The 16,521-nt window shown below is 41.2% G+C and overlaps 1 protein-coding gene across 2 annotated transcripts in view; it reads right to left on the bottom strand.

Moving 5' to 3' along the window:
• The window catches only part of Mob3b (MOB kinase activator 3B), a 194,839-nt gene that overhangs the window by 123,387 nt on the left and 54,931 nt on the right, over positions 1-16,521 (bottom strand). For both annotated transcript variants that reach the window (XM_015492472.2, XM_048783527.1), the window contains exon 2: positions 156-771. In XM_015492472.2, the coding sequence (XP_015347958.1) occupies positions 156-573 (418 nt within the window). In that variant the 5' untranslated portion in view covers positions 574-771. The remainder of the gene's footprint in view (positions 1-155; positions 772-16,521) is intronic.

The raw sequence follows: 16,521 nt of genomic DNA, 5'->3' as shown, positions 1-16,521 counted from the left end.
AGATAAAAATAGAATTGGGGGAAATACTGCCATGGGTATTGTCCAGCATCAGAGGCAGCTAGGGAGAATCCCCTTCTGCACACTTTTTGAGCTTGTGTGGGGATAATATCAAAAAAATAAACAAATAAAGCCTGAGAAGCTGGTCGTGGACTTACCCACACATGTTGGAAATATATCCTCATTATTGATCTGGACCTCAATCCAATCCATAAGAAGGTTCATGTACTGGGGAGCTGGCAATGCAGTTGGTTTCTTATACTTAAGGTCATCCTGCCACCGATACTCATATTTGGGGCCCCCTGACATCACAGGGCAGGTCTGCTCGGTACAGAATTCACAGATGGTGCCATAGATGAGGTTGATACGATTGAAGAAGTCCACCACATGCACCGCCACCCAGTCATTCTGGTCTTCCCCACTAGGCAGCTGCACGGCTGCCTTCAGGTCCACGCCTGAGTTGAGGGACGCCTGAGCCCGCTTGTGCAGCTCAAACCTCTGTGTGCCGGGTTCAAATTTTCTCTTGGGCCGAAAGGTCTTGTCCTTGTTGAACACCTGCTTCAGGGCTATAGACATGGTTTCCTCCTTCTCTTCCTTTCTTCTACAGGAAGCAAAATGGCACTTGGAACTTTTCAGTGAGAGATCACAGCTCAACAGCGTTTTCCACTGCCAGCCTTCTGGCCCCAGCCTTGCAGCCTCCAACTTATAATCTCTCTTAAATGGCCCCTCCCATCTTCTTCTTCAGTGATATCCAAGGGAACTTCATGTTCCTTCCTAAAGGCAGAAGAGAAGGGAATTTGTGAGTGGTCTGTTTGCATTTAAGAAATGACAGAGCAGGGCATGTTGGTACACATCCGTAATTCCAGTGACTCAGGAGGCTGAGGCAGGAGGATCACGAGTTCAAAGCCAGCCTCAGCAACTTAGCAAGGCCCTAAGCAACTAAGTGAAACCCTGTCTCAAAATTAAAAATAAAAAGGGCTGGGTATGTGGCTCATTGATTAAGCATCCCTGGGTTCAATCCCTGGAAAGAGAGAAAGAAAGAAAGGAGGAAGGAAGGGGGAGAGAAGGAGGGAAGGAAGGAAGAACCGATGAATGAACAGAGGCTTAGGCACCATTTCCTGGCTGTGGGGCTTCTATTTAGGTATATAGACAGGAAGTTAAACCTGTAAATCTGCACTGGTGCAGTGAACCATACAAATGACTATAGAAGAAAAGGCATCACTTTCTTCCTTCTCCACCTTTGTCAAATCTCTACTGGCTCTTCTCTGGGTGATCACAGCTCAATGGGCCTCTCTAAGGTAGCAAGGGCAAGTGTGTGGGCCAATGACCTTTATAGTCTCCTTTTCAGAGCTTCCTCCATTGCCCCTCCTGAGTAAGTATATCATTACTCCTCCTTTTCCAGGAAGAGATGATCAGAGCAGGAGTGGGTATCTCACCTAGCTGGCTAATCAGAATTTCTCTCCAGGGAATTTGGAATCAAATTACAAATTCCAAATTCCAACTTTTGTTGGATATGATTCATGAAAGGTAATGAAAACTGGGTCTGGTTGAGCCCTATTTGGACCATGTGTAGTGAAGTTGAGAAAGATGAACTGTAAAACCAAAGAGGAAGAAAACAGAGAAGAGAAGGAAGGAAGAGGGGGAGGAGGTGGTGAGAGAAATAGTTATTAACACTCAGAGAAACAGATGAAAGATCAAAAGGACTTAGGGAGAAGAGAAAAAGGAGACAGACAATGAGAAAGGAAAAGTGGTTTCTTTAGTCTCAAATAATCTAGGAAGTGGTTCTAAATCCTCTTGAAGCTTAGCTGTGCTTCCTGCCTTTGGGATCCATTTGTTTTTCCTACATTAGTCAAATAAATCCCTTATTTTAATTCAGCTAACTTGAGTGAATTTTGTTTTTCTCCAACAATTCTTAATTATGACAGGATGTCACCCCTACAATATGCCACTTTTTTATATTCTTAATATCATAGCCTAGCTAGCACTTTGCCACACAGTTGTCCAATAGAACTTTCAATGATAGTGTGCAAATGTTACACACACACACACACACATATATATATATTTGTGCAATACGGTATAGCCAATAGTCACATGTGTCTAATGAGTAATTGGATTGTGGCTGTGTTACTTTTTACTGCATCTTAATTAGTTTAAATGTAAACAGGCACATGTGGCTACTGGCTACCATATTGGATGGAACAACTTTTAAGTATTCAAGGTTCTCTTCTCCAATTGTCTCATTTGACCCTCAAAAAATTAAGTGAAGTTTATCGATTTATAGCAGCTACAATAAATTTAGAGCAGGTATTCTTCTTCCTGGATCTCTAAGAAATAAAATTACTTGCCTAACGAGGTTCTACAACTAGTAGAGGACAGAGTTGGGATTGAAATTCTTTCATTGACCCCTAGGAAATGCTCTTTCCATGTGATCTGATTTTATAAAAAGTGATATCTATCTTTTTTTTTATTAGTTGCTCATGACAATACAAAGATCTTGACATATCATACATTTGATTCAAATGGAGTATGAATTCTCATTTTTCCATGTAAAGTGATATCTTTCAACCTGCCTTCAACCTGCTGGTTCATGAATCTCCCTTTAGCCAGAGCTTTATCTCTTTTTACCTTTTATTCACACATTCCCCCCAAAGACTACTAGTTTAAAGTGCTGGAGGTGAGAGCTCCCACCCACAGGTCATACTCTTAACAGATTCAGAAGAGCCCATCATGGAATCTATTTAAAAGGACTTGAAGCACAATCCCACTGAACTGCTTTATTCCCACCTGGAATGGATTCTGTTGTCCCATAATCAAACGTGGCTTTGTGATGCATTTGATCTTAAGTTATTAAGGCAAAAAAATATTCCTGAGAAATCTCCATTCCCTCCTACAGATGCTGCTCTTTGCTCAGAACTGCTGGCCAGACTGCTGAGTGGCTCCCTGCAGCTCTCTCTGCCTGCTCACTTCCTCTCTCCCCACCCTGCCATCTTGCTTTTCACTGAAATACCCTATCTGGGAGGTGGTTCTTTTCTCTCCTTCTCAAAGTCATTGAGCATTCAGTGCCTCCCCCAACAAAGAGATCCATGTGGAAAAGCAGGTCACAAGGCTCACTGCCTGAGGCAGTCTGTAAAATCACACTCCAGGGAAAGTGCTGTGGACTCTAGGGAAAGGAAGGGGCAATCTCAGCCCAAAAGAATAACTTCCCAAAAGCTTAGCCTGCTTGAAAACAGGCCTGAGAAAAATGGAGGGTCTTAAAAGGGCATTTCCAAAATAAAAGGGTGAGCTAGAGGTTGGGAAGATAGAGAGAGAATGGTGAGGATTTAAAAAAAAAAAAAAAAAGACAATAGTCCCTCTATGTCTCCAATGCTTAATTGCTGAGAGTGAAGCAGTCACAACCCAGCAGCTGCCTTTCCAACGTCTCCAGTAAAGAGGACTGGCTGTTCTCTTATTCTGATAATGAGGGTACCATCCATTCCCACGGCCCTCAGAGCATCTTCTTTCATGGCTTTATATGATTCTGCCTGGAGTGTCCACTTGTGTGGACACCATTACATGTGCCAGGTTCTCGTGCACACCACAAAGTCTATTTGTCACCTCAGATAGGAGCATGTGAATGGGACAGAATAATCATGGCAAATCCTCAAAATCTTTCAGTGGCTGGTACTCAGAAATATATATATTTTTTAATGTTAAATCTTGTTTGAAATTTAGAGATTTTTTTCTTCTAGACATACTTAAAAAACAAACTTCAAGATATCAGTCTCTTGAACTGGATGGGTGTTTACCCAAAACTTAACCAGCTTTAAAATGACCTTCTCATTTTGTCTCCATTTAACAGGCTTCCTTGGGGGAAAAGACATCTTTGAAGGCTTATTTCCCAGCTAAGTCTCTTAACTGTAGCTCTTGGCCACCATTTATTAAATTCCACATATATCACTAACATTCCTGATCCTCCCCACACATTATATGGTTGAAGTTATGACCATTTTTTTTTAAATTGAGGTTCAACTAGATGGAATAATTGCTAGGAATCACAAGGTTATGAGATGGTAAGGCTAAATTTTGAACCCATATCTCTGTCACTGAAACACACATGAAGGTTTCTCACTAAAGCAGTTTTCACCTCATGAACCTTATGTTTTCAAAGTTCCTGCTCCTGTTTTCAATTTCCTCACAAATAAGGCTATAAGGGAAACCAGAATGGGCAGTATCATCATCCCCATTCTATAGATGAGCACATAGAAGCTCTGATCTCCTAGTGCTGGATTGAACCTGTGAATCATTCTGATGTGGCTGGTCATAAGGTTGTCTCTTCTGGGGAAACCTTTTCCTCTACAAGGAAGTTCTTAGGGAAATGGTTGGTCAGGTGGGCCCCCATGCTTAAAGACAACAGCAATCAGGATGGGTAAGAATAGATTCATCATGCCACCAAATGACTGAACAAAGAGGCATCATTTGTATCTTGTGCTAAGTGTCAGGCGTAGAGTTTGAAATGAAAAAGGGAACAGCGAGCACTCCTGGCCTTACTTTCCATCCCCTATCCCAACTGGGTCCCTATCTGTGATTGATTCTGTCCGCTAACTAAATGGTTAGAGCAATGTTTGTCACATGTTAATGTGAGACTCCTGTTAAAATGAAGGTTCTGATTCAACTGGTCTGGATGGCAGCTAAAAGTCCACATTTCTAACAAGCTCCCAGGTGATGCCAAATCTATTGGTCCATGGATGACACTTTAAGTATCAAGGCCTGACCTAACTAAAGGATTTTGTTAGAAATGCACTCTCAGGCTGCACCCCAGACCTAGTAGATCTAAATGTGCACTTTAACAAAGTCTTAGAAGAATATGCTTTGAGAAGCCTGCGGTTGGAGGGATGCCTGGCTGGAATAAACAAATAAACTTTCAGTTGTTTTGCTGACAGTTTGCTTCAACTCTTCAGTTGAATGTGCATATAATTGGTGGGAGGGGGTGAAGAGAGACTCACTGTTGTGAATACAACTGCCTTGGCAGATGGTGACAATGACCCCGGTTTTTTGATCTGGATCGATTTGGATAGCACAGCACCCAGCACCTAGAAGTCCCCAGTGTATACCTTTTCATAATGCCAGATGGGAAGCAGCTGCTGCTACTGCAGTCGCATGTGTAGAAGTTTCTTGGGCTCAGTAAAATGTAGCACTAGCAACAACACAGTGATTATTCTCTGTCCTTGTCTAGTGTCCAGAAAGAAAATGAAAAGTTCTAAGTTTTGCACCCTGGGTACAAAATCTAAGCAAATTTTGTTAGGAACAGTACCTATTAAAAGGCTGATTCTCAAGAAATATTTGAAACTAATTGCTCATTCAAACAATAAACATCTACTAAAGACCTTTTATTTGCCAGGGTTAAGCACTAAGGACACAGGGTTAATTAATTAATATTTGGGTCCTGTCTATGAAGAGTTCATAATTTTGTGTCTAGAGTTGAGGTGAAGCTGAGATTTTGCTTTTTAATGCTATAATCTTAATGCACTAGAGTGGATACCATGGATACCACCAGCATGACTCTCTGGGCTTATTACTTAGGTTAGGAATGAAAAAGACAACAAGAAGTAAGTTCTTAGGAAAGAGAAAACGGAAGTCCAAATAAACAACATAAAACTGACAGAAGCTCCATGCATTCTCCATATTTTATGCTTAATAGGTCAATTTTAGCGATAAAGTATAATGCACTACAAAATATGCCGAGAGAATTCAGCCAGGCTACAAGGGAATGTTGATGAGGTAACTAAGCAACGTTGGCAACATAAGTTCTTATTTTTCTTTTCCTATTGATGTCTTCTGCCTCATTAGCTGAAAATCAGAGTCCTTGCCAAGGATAAGGAAGAAATGAAACAACTCCCACTCACTCCGGAGAACTCCATCTTCTCCAGCTGTGACCACCTCTGAGACACCTTGGTGGAGCAGAAAGGGTAAAAAGGACCAGGAACAACAGGGACCAAAGTTGACCCATGGTGGAGGAAAAAAAGTTCAAAATCTCATCTGTGGGGAAGGACCAGCTGGCACAGCAATTCACTACAAGAAGATCATAAGAGAAATTCCCCAGCCAGTGCAGTGGTGCATGCCTTTGTAATCTCAGGGACTTGGGAGGTTGAGGCAGGAGAACCACAAGTTCAAGTCCAACCTGGATAACTTAGCAAAGACTGTTTCAAAATAATAAGGGCTGAGGATATAGCTCAGTGGTACAGCTCCTGGGTTCAATCCCCAGTACTGTGAGAATAAATAAAAGCCCCAGAAACACCCTACACAAAGAAGGTACAATGTCATCTTTGTGATCAGAGCCCCCAGGAGCAGGAACAATGCTGGCACAGAGCCAATTTCACTGAATATTTGCTGAATGAATTAATAAAAGACAGTGGATAAAGAATACTTTACATTAAAGTGAAACCACAAAAGTGAAACCAAATCAGACCTCCTGTGTATAGTTATTTGATGATTCTACTTCAACCTGAAGCTCACGGCCAACTCACTGAGTCTGGATATGCAAACTTCTGGGCTGCTCTGCAGCTACATGCCCACCCCCTGAAGGAACAAGTCCATCTCCCTTTCAAAGGGACTACTCCTTTCCTCTATGTTATCTAAAATTCTTGTTCTTCAGAACCAAAGAATGACAACTGTGATTTCTCATCCTCCCCCTCTTTTTTCTCTTTATGCCTAGAATAGTCCTTGGAACTTTCCACCTACACCTCAAATATCGAATTAAAGTAGATTAAGTTTTTATTTTAGAGTTGTGTGTGTGCGAATAAAATGAACATCATCTGACTACCCCATGCTCTTCTTAAAGGATGTGCCTAACGCTGCCATTCTGTCCACCCTTGTGCACTGTTTTATCTCCTAATCTCAGTAGATGCTATATTTGCTGACGAGACAACCCCCAAATTGAAGAAGATTCCTGTCTGATAAGCAGTTTTACTTTCTTTTCCCCCAACTAACCACCTCCTCAACTTAGAGCTGCTGCATCGTTGCACTTTGTTAAATCAGTTGGGGGAAACAGGGCTGCCTGAATCTTTAAAGACATGCACAATTTCAGAGTTTCAAAATACCCATGTTATTTCTAAACACAGACGAAGTTAGGAGGAACAGGTGCAGCCCTACACAAGTGTGAATCTTGACCCTCACTCCCCATCATCTTCTAGCTCTTCAATACCCAACTGAGTTGCATGCTCGCTGTCTCATCTGCTTCTTTATTTGCGATGAATGCAAACATTCTAGCATTAAAAGTATGAGTAAGTATTCCAAAAATGAAAATATTGCATGCCACTTACATGCTACTGCAACAGCAATAGCAGAAATGGGTGAAGGCATAGGTAGTTTTGGCAAAGACTCATAATAATTTACCATGTCCTAGATTCAGAAACATCACCAGAGGAGGACTGTTACTCACATCTGCATTGCTATGACCAAAACGCCAGACCAGAACAATTTAGAGGAGGAAAAATTTATTTTTGCTCAGTTTTAGAGGTTCAGTCCACGGCAGGCCAACTCCATTGCTCTGGGCCCAAGGCAGAATATCACGGTGGAAGGGTGTCATGAAGGGAAGCTGCTCCACTCATGGTGGCCAGGAGGCAGAGAGAAGGGAAGGGGCTGCAGGGAAGAGGAACCCTTCGAGGGCATGTACACAGTGACCCACCTCTTCTAGCCACACCCCACTGGCCTGTTACTGCCTAGTTAGTTCACTTAAACTAGGAAGGACTGATTAGGCTACAGGTCTCATAAACTAATCATTTCATTTTTTAATATTCTTTCATTAACCTAGGACTTTTGAGGGACACCTCATATCCAAACTGTAACATTCTGCCCCTAGTCCCCAGAAGTTCATGTCTACCTCACAATGCAAAAGGCATTTAGTTGATCTCCAAGAGTTCCACAGTCTTAATAGTTCCAGTGTTTCCCAAAATTCTAATTCCAAAGTCTCATCTGAGACTCAAGGCAAACTTTTGGCTGTGAGCCTTTGTAATGATCAAAAGCAAGTTACATGCATACAGTATGTCATGGCACAGAGTAAACATTTCCATTCCAAAAGGGAGAATAGGGGCATGAAAGGAAGGGATAGAACCAAAACAAAATCAAAACCCAGCCAGGCAAATGGGTCCTGTAACTCTGCATACAGCATTTAGGTCACATGCCTGTAAGACCTAAGCAGCCCTGCTCCTTTGGCCCAGCATTCATGACCTTTCTCAGCCTGGCTCTTTCCATAGCCAGCATCTTTTCTCAGAAGACAGTCCACATTACTGGCATCTTTTAATTCCTAGAGTCTCCATTCCAGTTTTGGCTTCACATTCACAGCTTCATGCATCCCACCTGGGGAGCACCCCCAGGGACTCCGATTTTGCTATACTTTGTCTGGCTTTCCAGGCCTGCCACTGAAATCTCCAAGGAAATCTCCATGACTCCTTAACTCCAACCTTCTGCATCCCTGCAGAATCAGCACCATGTGGCTAGCACCAAGGACTGAACTCAGCTGTCCCAATAGTTAGGCCTCATGGCATCATGGCTAAAGTGGCCTCTGAGTGCGTAGGTGACTGAACAAGGGGAAACAACTCCCTAAGACCCCTTACTAGCTGATTTCAATATATAGATATAGATATAGATATATTGCTGAGAATTGAACCCAGTGCCTTGCACATGCTAGGCGAGCACTCTACAGCTGAGCCACAACCCCACCCCACCCCATGGTCTCTTAAAGGAGTTTTTGCTTTTAAACCCTTGAGCCTCAAGTCATCTTTTCTATTATTTCTGTGCAAAGTACTTGACTTCTCTTTAGTGGTGGTAACATCTTCAACAATAAACCTTCCCTTGTCATCAGTTTTACAGGCACTATTTTTCTGGCCAAACTGCAATTTTAAAATTCTCCTCTGCTTTCTGCTCCCAATTATTCCAGTAAACCTGACTAAAAGCTGTTAGCAATACTCATGACACTGACTGAATAATGTACTGCCTTGAAATTTTCTCCATTAGATTAATTAGTCCATCACCTTTGGCCTCACACAAAGTTGCAGCACATGGTCAAAATATAGACAATTCTTTTGCTAGAAAACAACACAAATGTCTTCTAGTCCAATTCATAATAGAATCCTCATTCCCCTCTGAAACCTCACAATGAGCACAATCTTTACTGTCAGCATTCCTATTAGCATTCTAGTCATTTAAGCTCCAAGTAGAATTGCCCACTAAACTCCGCTAACCACATTCTAAGGCTTCCCCAGCCTGCATTTCCAAACTTTTCTAAACTGTTTCTACAAACCAGATCCAAAGGCTGCTGAACCACAGGGTCAGGTTAGTCATGGCAATGATCCCACTCTTGATACCAATTTTTGTGTTAGTCAGATTTTCATCACAGTGGCCAAAATACCTGACTAGAACAATTTAAAAGAAAAAAAGGTTACTGTGGCCCATGGTTTCAGAGGTTCAGTCCATGGTGGGCTGACTCCATTGCTCTGGGCCCAAGCTGAGGCAGAACATCATGGTGGAAGGGTGTGATAGAGGGAAGTTGCTCCATTCATGATGGCCAGGAAGCAAAGAGTGATGAAAAGTAAGAGACCTCAGGGAAAATGAACCCTTTCAGGGTATATTCCCAGTGACCCACCCCTTTCAGCCATGACCCACCTGCCAATAGTTACCACCCAGTTAGTGGTAACTTTTTAGATACTTAAATTAGGATGGACTGATTAGGTTACAGCTCTCATGATCTAATCACTTCACTTCTGAATATTCTTACATTAACCCAGGAGCTTTTGGGGGAATGTCTCATATACAAACCATATAAGGATCTCATATACAAATCATATAAGTAGCAAGAGTAGAAAGGGCAGAAGATAAGGAAAGAGAGGAATTTACTTGGTGTGTTTTAATGACACCACATACTCACAATCCATAAAAGAAAGAAATACCTTTTAAGATTTTTTTTCTTTTTCTTAAAAAAAGAAAATAAATGTTCTCTTAAAGGCTTTTTAGATACCAGTACAGACTGGCTTGGTTTGCTAGCAATAAGGACAACGGAGAATCTTTGGCCCAAACTTGGGATAGGATTGATCTAACCTTACCACAGTTTTAAAAATAGATAGTGAAGGCAAAATTATTATAAGAGCTCAGTTGACCCATTTAATCTTTATAATAGACATTTTAATAATTTTATCAACATTTTAAAAGGAACAAGAGAAAAGGTAAAACACTTCTTCAATTCAATAGAAATTTGTGATATTATTTCCCGATCTTTTGACCAGTTAGAAAATATTCATTTTTGTGGTTAAAAAAAAAACAACCATGATTTGAGAAACATAATATCTATGTCAGGTGAGGTAGGAGAAAGGTAGATGAGTAGGGAACTAGAGACAATGCTAATATAACAACTGAAATAAAGAATTAAGACAGATCAACCAATACCAGGAAAAAGGTCATTGTCAATTAACATTTTCTTTCTTGTTTCTTTGAGATAGGGTATGACCAAACATTCTTGGAAAAGTTTTACTTTAAAGGAAAAATGTTTGAATTCAAGGAAATTGGTTCCTATAACCGTCAACAGACTGATTTACCCTTAGCATTCTGAGTGAATTTGAGACACAGAGGCTGGAATTTTTTTTATCCCTGGCTCTAGGGGAGCTTATGTGTGACACACTGAGAGAACTTTGCACGGAGATGAAGAAGCCAAAATGGGCTGGCAGATTGGAAATTGGAAAATAGAGTTATAGTTTTCAAAAGTGTACAATTTTAAGCTTTCGGGAATCAGGGATGGTTAAAATTGACACTAATCACAAGCAAAACTTAGAGCCAATCAAGCCCAGTGACCACAAACACAGCTTCTGCAGGGTTGCTATGAGAATTCAAGAGGTTATATGTAAAATGTTTGGCACATAGGTACTGGGGGAGGGGGGAATGTTGCTATCCCATCTTCATCATTTGGATTTCATGATTGTGAAAGTTTTAACAGAAAATCAGATTCTCGAGAAACCAAACAGCTACTCAGATTCTATCTTAGGATGCTTAAAATTCTATTCAACCTAATTATATAATAGTAACAGTATAAACTGACATTTATTGAGGACTTGCTATTTATTTCAGTCTTCACAATGTTATGCATAGGTATTATTATCCCTATTTTACACTTCAACTGACAGTAAGATAAAAACTTTGTTCGAGGTCATAGAAGCAGTTAATAGCTCAGCTGACTCCAAACCTCTTCACACTGCCTCTTTAGACAGTTGGATGATTCAAAAAAAGATAGGACCAGAGAAGTTCTGGGACACATCTAAGGGGGTCAGGGAAGGAAACAGGAGCAAAACAGACATAGCCCTATGTCAGAAGACATCTTTCTTGAACTTTTGTGGTCTGGAGTCAGAAGACTTGAATTCAAATCCTGACAATGACTTCAGTTGGTAACATTTTTGGACCAAACACCCTTTACTATCCTCAATTTTGTCTTCTTTCAAGATAGTGATGCTTATGTCTCAAGGTTGTTGTGAAAACTAATAGAGATCAGGCCTGTAAAAACACTTGGTAAATGGAAAACAACTATGTGGTTGGTATGGTGACTGGTACCAAAGAGAACTAATATTAATCTTAGTGATCTGATGGTAAGTCAGCATTCCCCAGCATTTATAAATCATTTAGGGCATTCCAGTATTTTTTTCTGCATGTAATAAAATCTAGTGTACATGCTTTATTTCATGAATTTGGATATACCATACCAAATTATATCTCTCAAGTTCTCCCACTAATTCCTCAATGCTTTTCAGAATGAAGCACCAAATCTTGTCATGCTAAAGTTTAAAATGCTCTACTGTTAGCATACACATTAGGTTATACTCCAGATATAATCTCTGTATTCTAATATGAGGAATAACTTTTTAAACTATTTACAAAGTTACCAGGAATATAGACATCTTGCTGGAGGATTAAGGCTACATCCTTAGAAACTCTCAGAGAGAACAGACCAGCCACGAGTATCTACCTCAGAGCTTTTCACACTGTCTAGATGCAAATAGGAACTGTGGCACATACCTATAATCCCCAGTGATTCTGGAGGCTGGGGCAGGAGGACCTCAAGTTCAAAGTCAACTTCAATAACAGCAAGGTGCTAAGCAACTCAGTAAGACCCTATCTCTAAATAAAATACAAATAAGGGTTGGGGATGTGGCTCAGTGGTTGAGTGTCCCTGAGATCAATCCCCAGTATTTTCCCCAAAAAAGAAATAAAACAGATAAAAACTAAGACAAGTAATTAATGATGCTATCAGCTCTACCCTTGGAAAGATATTCACAAGTAAAACAAAAAGTTTGAAATAAAAATGAGTCAAAGGAGCAATGGCAAACCCTGTGCCCACCTTAGAGACTAGAAAATATCCTACCTTTAGAGCCACAATACGTGGGCTTAAGTCCATGGTCTGGCCATCAACTCATTCCCTCTAAGGCTAGGTGGCTAAATGAGGCATTACTACCAACAGTATATTTGGGGGACAAGTGAGGTAATATAACTAAAGACAGGCAAACATCAAGTATTAAGTTTATTGATCCATATTTCTCATATTATCGGGTTTCAGGCTTCATGAACAATGGGGATTCCCAACCATCATTATTAGGTCTAATCTTTGACTTCTTCCCCACAAGACCTTAGCACCTGAGCCTCACAATGTACAATATCTCGGAATCTGTATGAGTGAAGCATCATTTCCCCATGCCTGATCTTTATGAGGAAGAGTTTTCCTAAGCACAGTACTGGATTATCTTTGTCCTTTTACTAATGTTGTCCCAGGAGAAGAAAAGGAACTAATTTATCTAACTGATAAATTCAAGAATAACTTGAACATGCTCAAATGGTTTAGCTTTCCCTTTTTTCCTCTGAGAGTAGTATGCTATTTGCTGCTTCCTCAATTTCCTATCCCTGTGAATGGAGGAGGCCTGAGTTCTCCAGTACTGAATGGAAAAAAAAAAGGTGGGTACATTTTGGGGTTAGAGTTAACAGACCCATTTGCTACAGACCTATGGCTATATCCTCCATTCTGGCTTCTAGAAGAAGTAAAGTCAATGTTTGTTTTTGTGGTTTTGTTTTAATCAACTTCTTAAAGCTATTTATAGAAGAGTAACAATACTTGTTTTTTGGGCATCCCTCTTGGAAACCCTGTAAGAGATTGTGCAGACTGGCTTGCCAGTGCAAAGCAGTAAAAAGTTAGCTGTTTGGGGGCTTTGTTGTTGTTGTTGTTGTTGCAGAGACTTGTGACAGCAGTTCTTAAAGAACCCTGCTCAAGACATAACTCATTCACTGCAGAAGGTCTGAGGCTACACACTAGGAAGGCCTGGGAGAGACTCCAGTCATAGGGTGCATTTAGCCCAGATGCTGCCCAACTGCTGGCACAAAGAGTGAGACAACTTAAAACAGAGCACCTCGTATCTGAGAGTGAGCTTTGGCCTGGCAGTCCCCTGTTCCCGTATGTGGCTACCATCCAGGACACATGATATCAGAAGTGTGCTCTACAAGGAATTTAAAAACTTTCCAGCCACCCAGATAAGGCTTCTCCCTTGCCCAGTTTCAATTTCATCAAACTTCTTCCTGGTTCAATTTCAACCCATGGTAGGAGGGAGGAGGTAGAGAACGAAGGAGGAAATAGCAAATCATCTCAGTCCTGTGCCTTCTGTATCTTGCATGCATCTCTGACATGCAAACCCCATGACCTCACACTACACTGTGTTCTTGTGCCCACATGGCTAGTCCCTTCAACAGTCTGTGAGTAGACTTCATTGCAGCACTAGGAACTAAGGCAGGACTGACAGGAACAGAAGGTCAAGAACCTTTGTGGTTAAAATGTTCATCTAAATGACTGCTAATTTTTACATAATGCCCTATTAGTATTTGGGGTAAAATTGGGAGTTCATAACCAACTTGAATCTAATGTATGAAATATGACATGTCAAGAGCTCTGTAATGTTTTGAACAACCAATAAAAATAAAATAAAATAAAATAAAAATGACTGCTAATCAAATACAACACAGATAAACAGTGCTTCCTCCTGCTGAAAGTACCTTACCTCCATAATCATGATGAGACATGATCTACATAAGAAACATTCTCAGAAAATAGCTACTGGACTCAAACAACCACCACAGCTACTGGACATGCTGTTTCCCAGGTCAGTGTAAACAGCTGGCATATTTTCCTTTTGCAGCATTCAGTGAAAAGTCAGCTCCTTTGGAAGCATGCCCAACCTTAAAACAATGTTTAAAAACTCAGGATGAATCCTTTGTATAGACCTTTGCATGGTGCTACAAAGACTTTTACCTGTGTACTTTGTTTAAAAATAAGTTTTAAAAATATACTTTGAAGGAAAAAATAATGGAGAAGAAATGAATTAGCTTAAGGATTTTTTTCCCTAATATAAAAAGAAAAAGGTAACATATTTCCTTTAGGGCAAACTCTACTTTGTACCGTAGATATAAATATGGAACTAAATTCCATCATTATGTATAATTATAATGCACCAACAAAAATAAATAAGTAAATAAATAAAGCAACATAAGACATACTGTATAGTTTAAAAAAAAAAAAAAAAACTCTACTTTTCAGTTACCCTTTCCCAAGCTGTCTCTGCTGATGCGTCCACCCCAGTCCCACTGTCTCTTTACAGTTTGTAACCCTACAAAATACCATGCACCAGTTCTCCTCATGCTCTGACCTTCTAAACATCTTTATGTGTCTGCTGGGGAAATCTGACAGCAAAATCGTTGCTGATAAGATTTCACAGCAGAAAGAACTCTTGAAGCATCACTTAATTCAATTCAACCTCTTATTTTGTTAAAAACAAAACCAAACACACCTAATGCCCAGAAAAGTGGAGTGAATTTTTTAAGCCCACAGTTAGAAAAGGCCTGGGCTGAAAGTGAATCTCCATGCCAATGTTCTTCTCACTGGGCAACGGCTCTCCTGAACACTTGAGCAAGGCAGATAGATGCTTTACTGCCCTTGGAAACTACCCCAACTTGACTTCTCTTTAGGTAGGCAGGTTTTTTAAGCCCCTGGTGGTTTTTTTTATAAAAGAAACATAATATTTTCTAATATTTCCCCCCAACAAAGTTTTACACAGGTTTACTAAATTTATAAAATTAGACCAACATTCTCTCTTCTTTAGTGAAGTTGGGAGAGTCTATCGCGTTCCCAAGTCACTTACACCTTAAAGAACCTGCAGGTTTGACTTTATCAGACAACTCAGAAGATCCCTAATGCCCACTGTGCTTGTCAGTGACAAAACCTCTCCCCCTGCCCTTTCCCCAGCCTGCCACTCACCATGATCCTCCACTGGCCTTCCAGGCCCAATTGCCACTGGGTCTCCTGGGAACCCTCAATTGGTGCCTCCTTCAAGTGACCTTTCCTTACCACACTGTTAGGAAGCAGCTGTTGTCTCTGCTTTGTTCCAGAGCTCTGAATCTGTTACCTTTCCTTTGTATCAAAACAGTTTGAACCATTTGCTATTCTCATGCCTCACTCCCAGCTATGACAGAGCCCACACACCCATCTGTCAGTCACTGTGAGTCCATCAAAGCAGGTTCAAACACGGAGTGCCCCTTGGGTGGAGGTTCAGCCCACTCCTTCCTTTCCCTCCTGACCCTTCCCTAACCTGCCTTTGTTTCTGCTTACTCGTATGGCACTCATTTTGATCTCTTGCTTCTTAGCAAATATTTATGGGTTTGACTCTTCCTATACTCTTTTCCCAGCACTGCCTCCCATTTATCCTTTTTCTCTTTCACTTTTCTTCTTTTGACCTCAAAGTCCTCAGGACTCTAGTAGAATGGTGGCTGCTGAATTTAAAACAAAAACCAAAAAACTCCTATTCATCCTGAGCCATCTGTCTACTGACTAACTATAGAATTGCCACTGGGTCTCCTGGGAACCCTCAGAAATGAAGGAAGACCAAGATCACTTGAGTTACATGTTTAAAATGTAGGCTATTGGGTCCCAGCCCTCACCTTTGAATGTGTTGGCTCAGATGCACTCTAATATTTCAGAACTCTGAGCCAGGGAGTCGGCTACACCTGCTCTGGCATATTCAGGGGTCACTGGACCCAAAGTTATTTGCCCAACAGAATGGGCATGATAGAAATGTGGTCATCTGAAGAACTGAATTTCCTGCAATAAGAACGACAGAAAAAGTCCTTGGAAGACTAACCTGAACTACACTGGGGATAGAGGTGACCCTCCTCTGCCAGCTACACCACCCGTGGAGAGGATGGCTTCCCCTGTGTTCTGTCTGTTGGTCCTTGAATCTTACAGTCTGGTGGTTAAGGATAAATGAGTCAGCCCAGGGCTGCGGAGCCTGCGGAGGCTGCTTCTTGGACCCTGCTCCTATCAGAGCATACACCAAGCACTAAGCGGCCGAATTCCGGCTCCCGGAACTGAGCCCGTGGGGACTGCTACTTGGAGCCTATTCTTATAGGAGCTTACACCGAGCACGGAGCGGCCGAGTTCCGGCTCCCGGAACTTCCCTGGCCCGGGGCTAGGAGCCC

This window comes from Marmota marmota, unplaced genomic scaffold (genome assembly GCF_001458135.2).
Source record: "Marmota marmota marmota unplaced genomic scaffold, marMar, whole genome shotgun sequence".
NCBI lineage: Eukaryota > Metazoa > Chordata > Mammalia > Rodentia > Sciuridae > Marmota > Marmota marmota.
The sequence above is the reverse complement of the archived record's forward strand: the minus strand, read 5'-3'. Positions and strand labels throughout refer to the sequence as shown.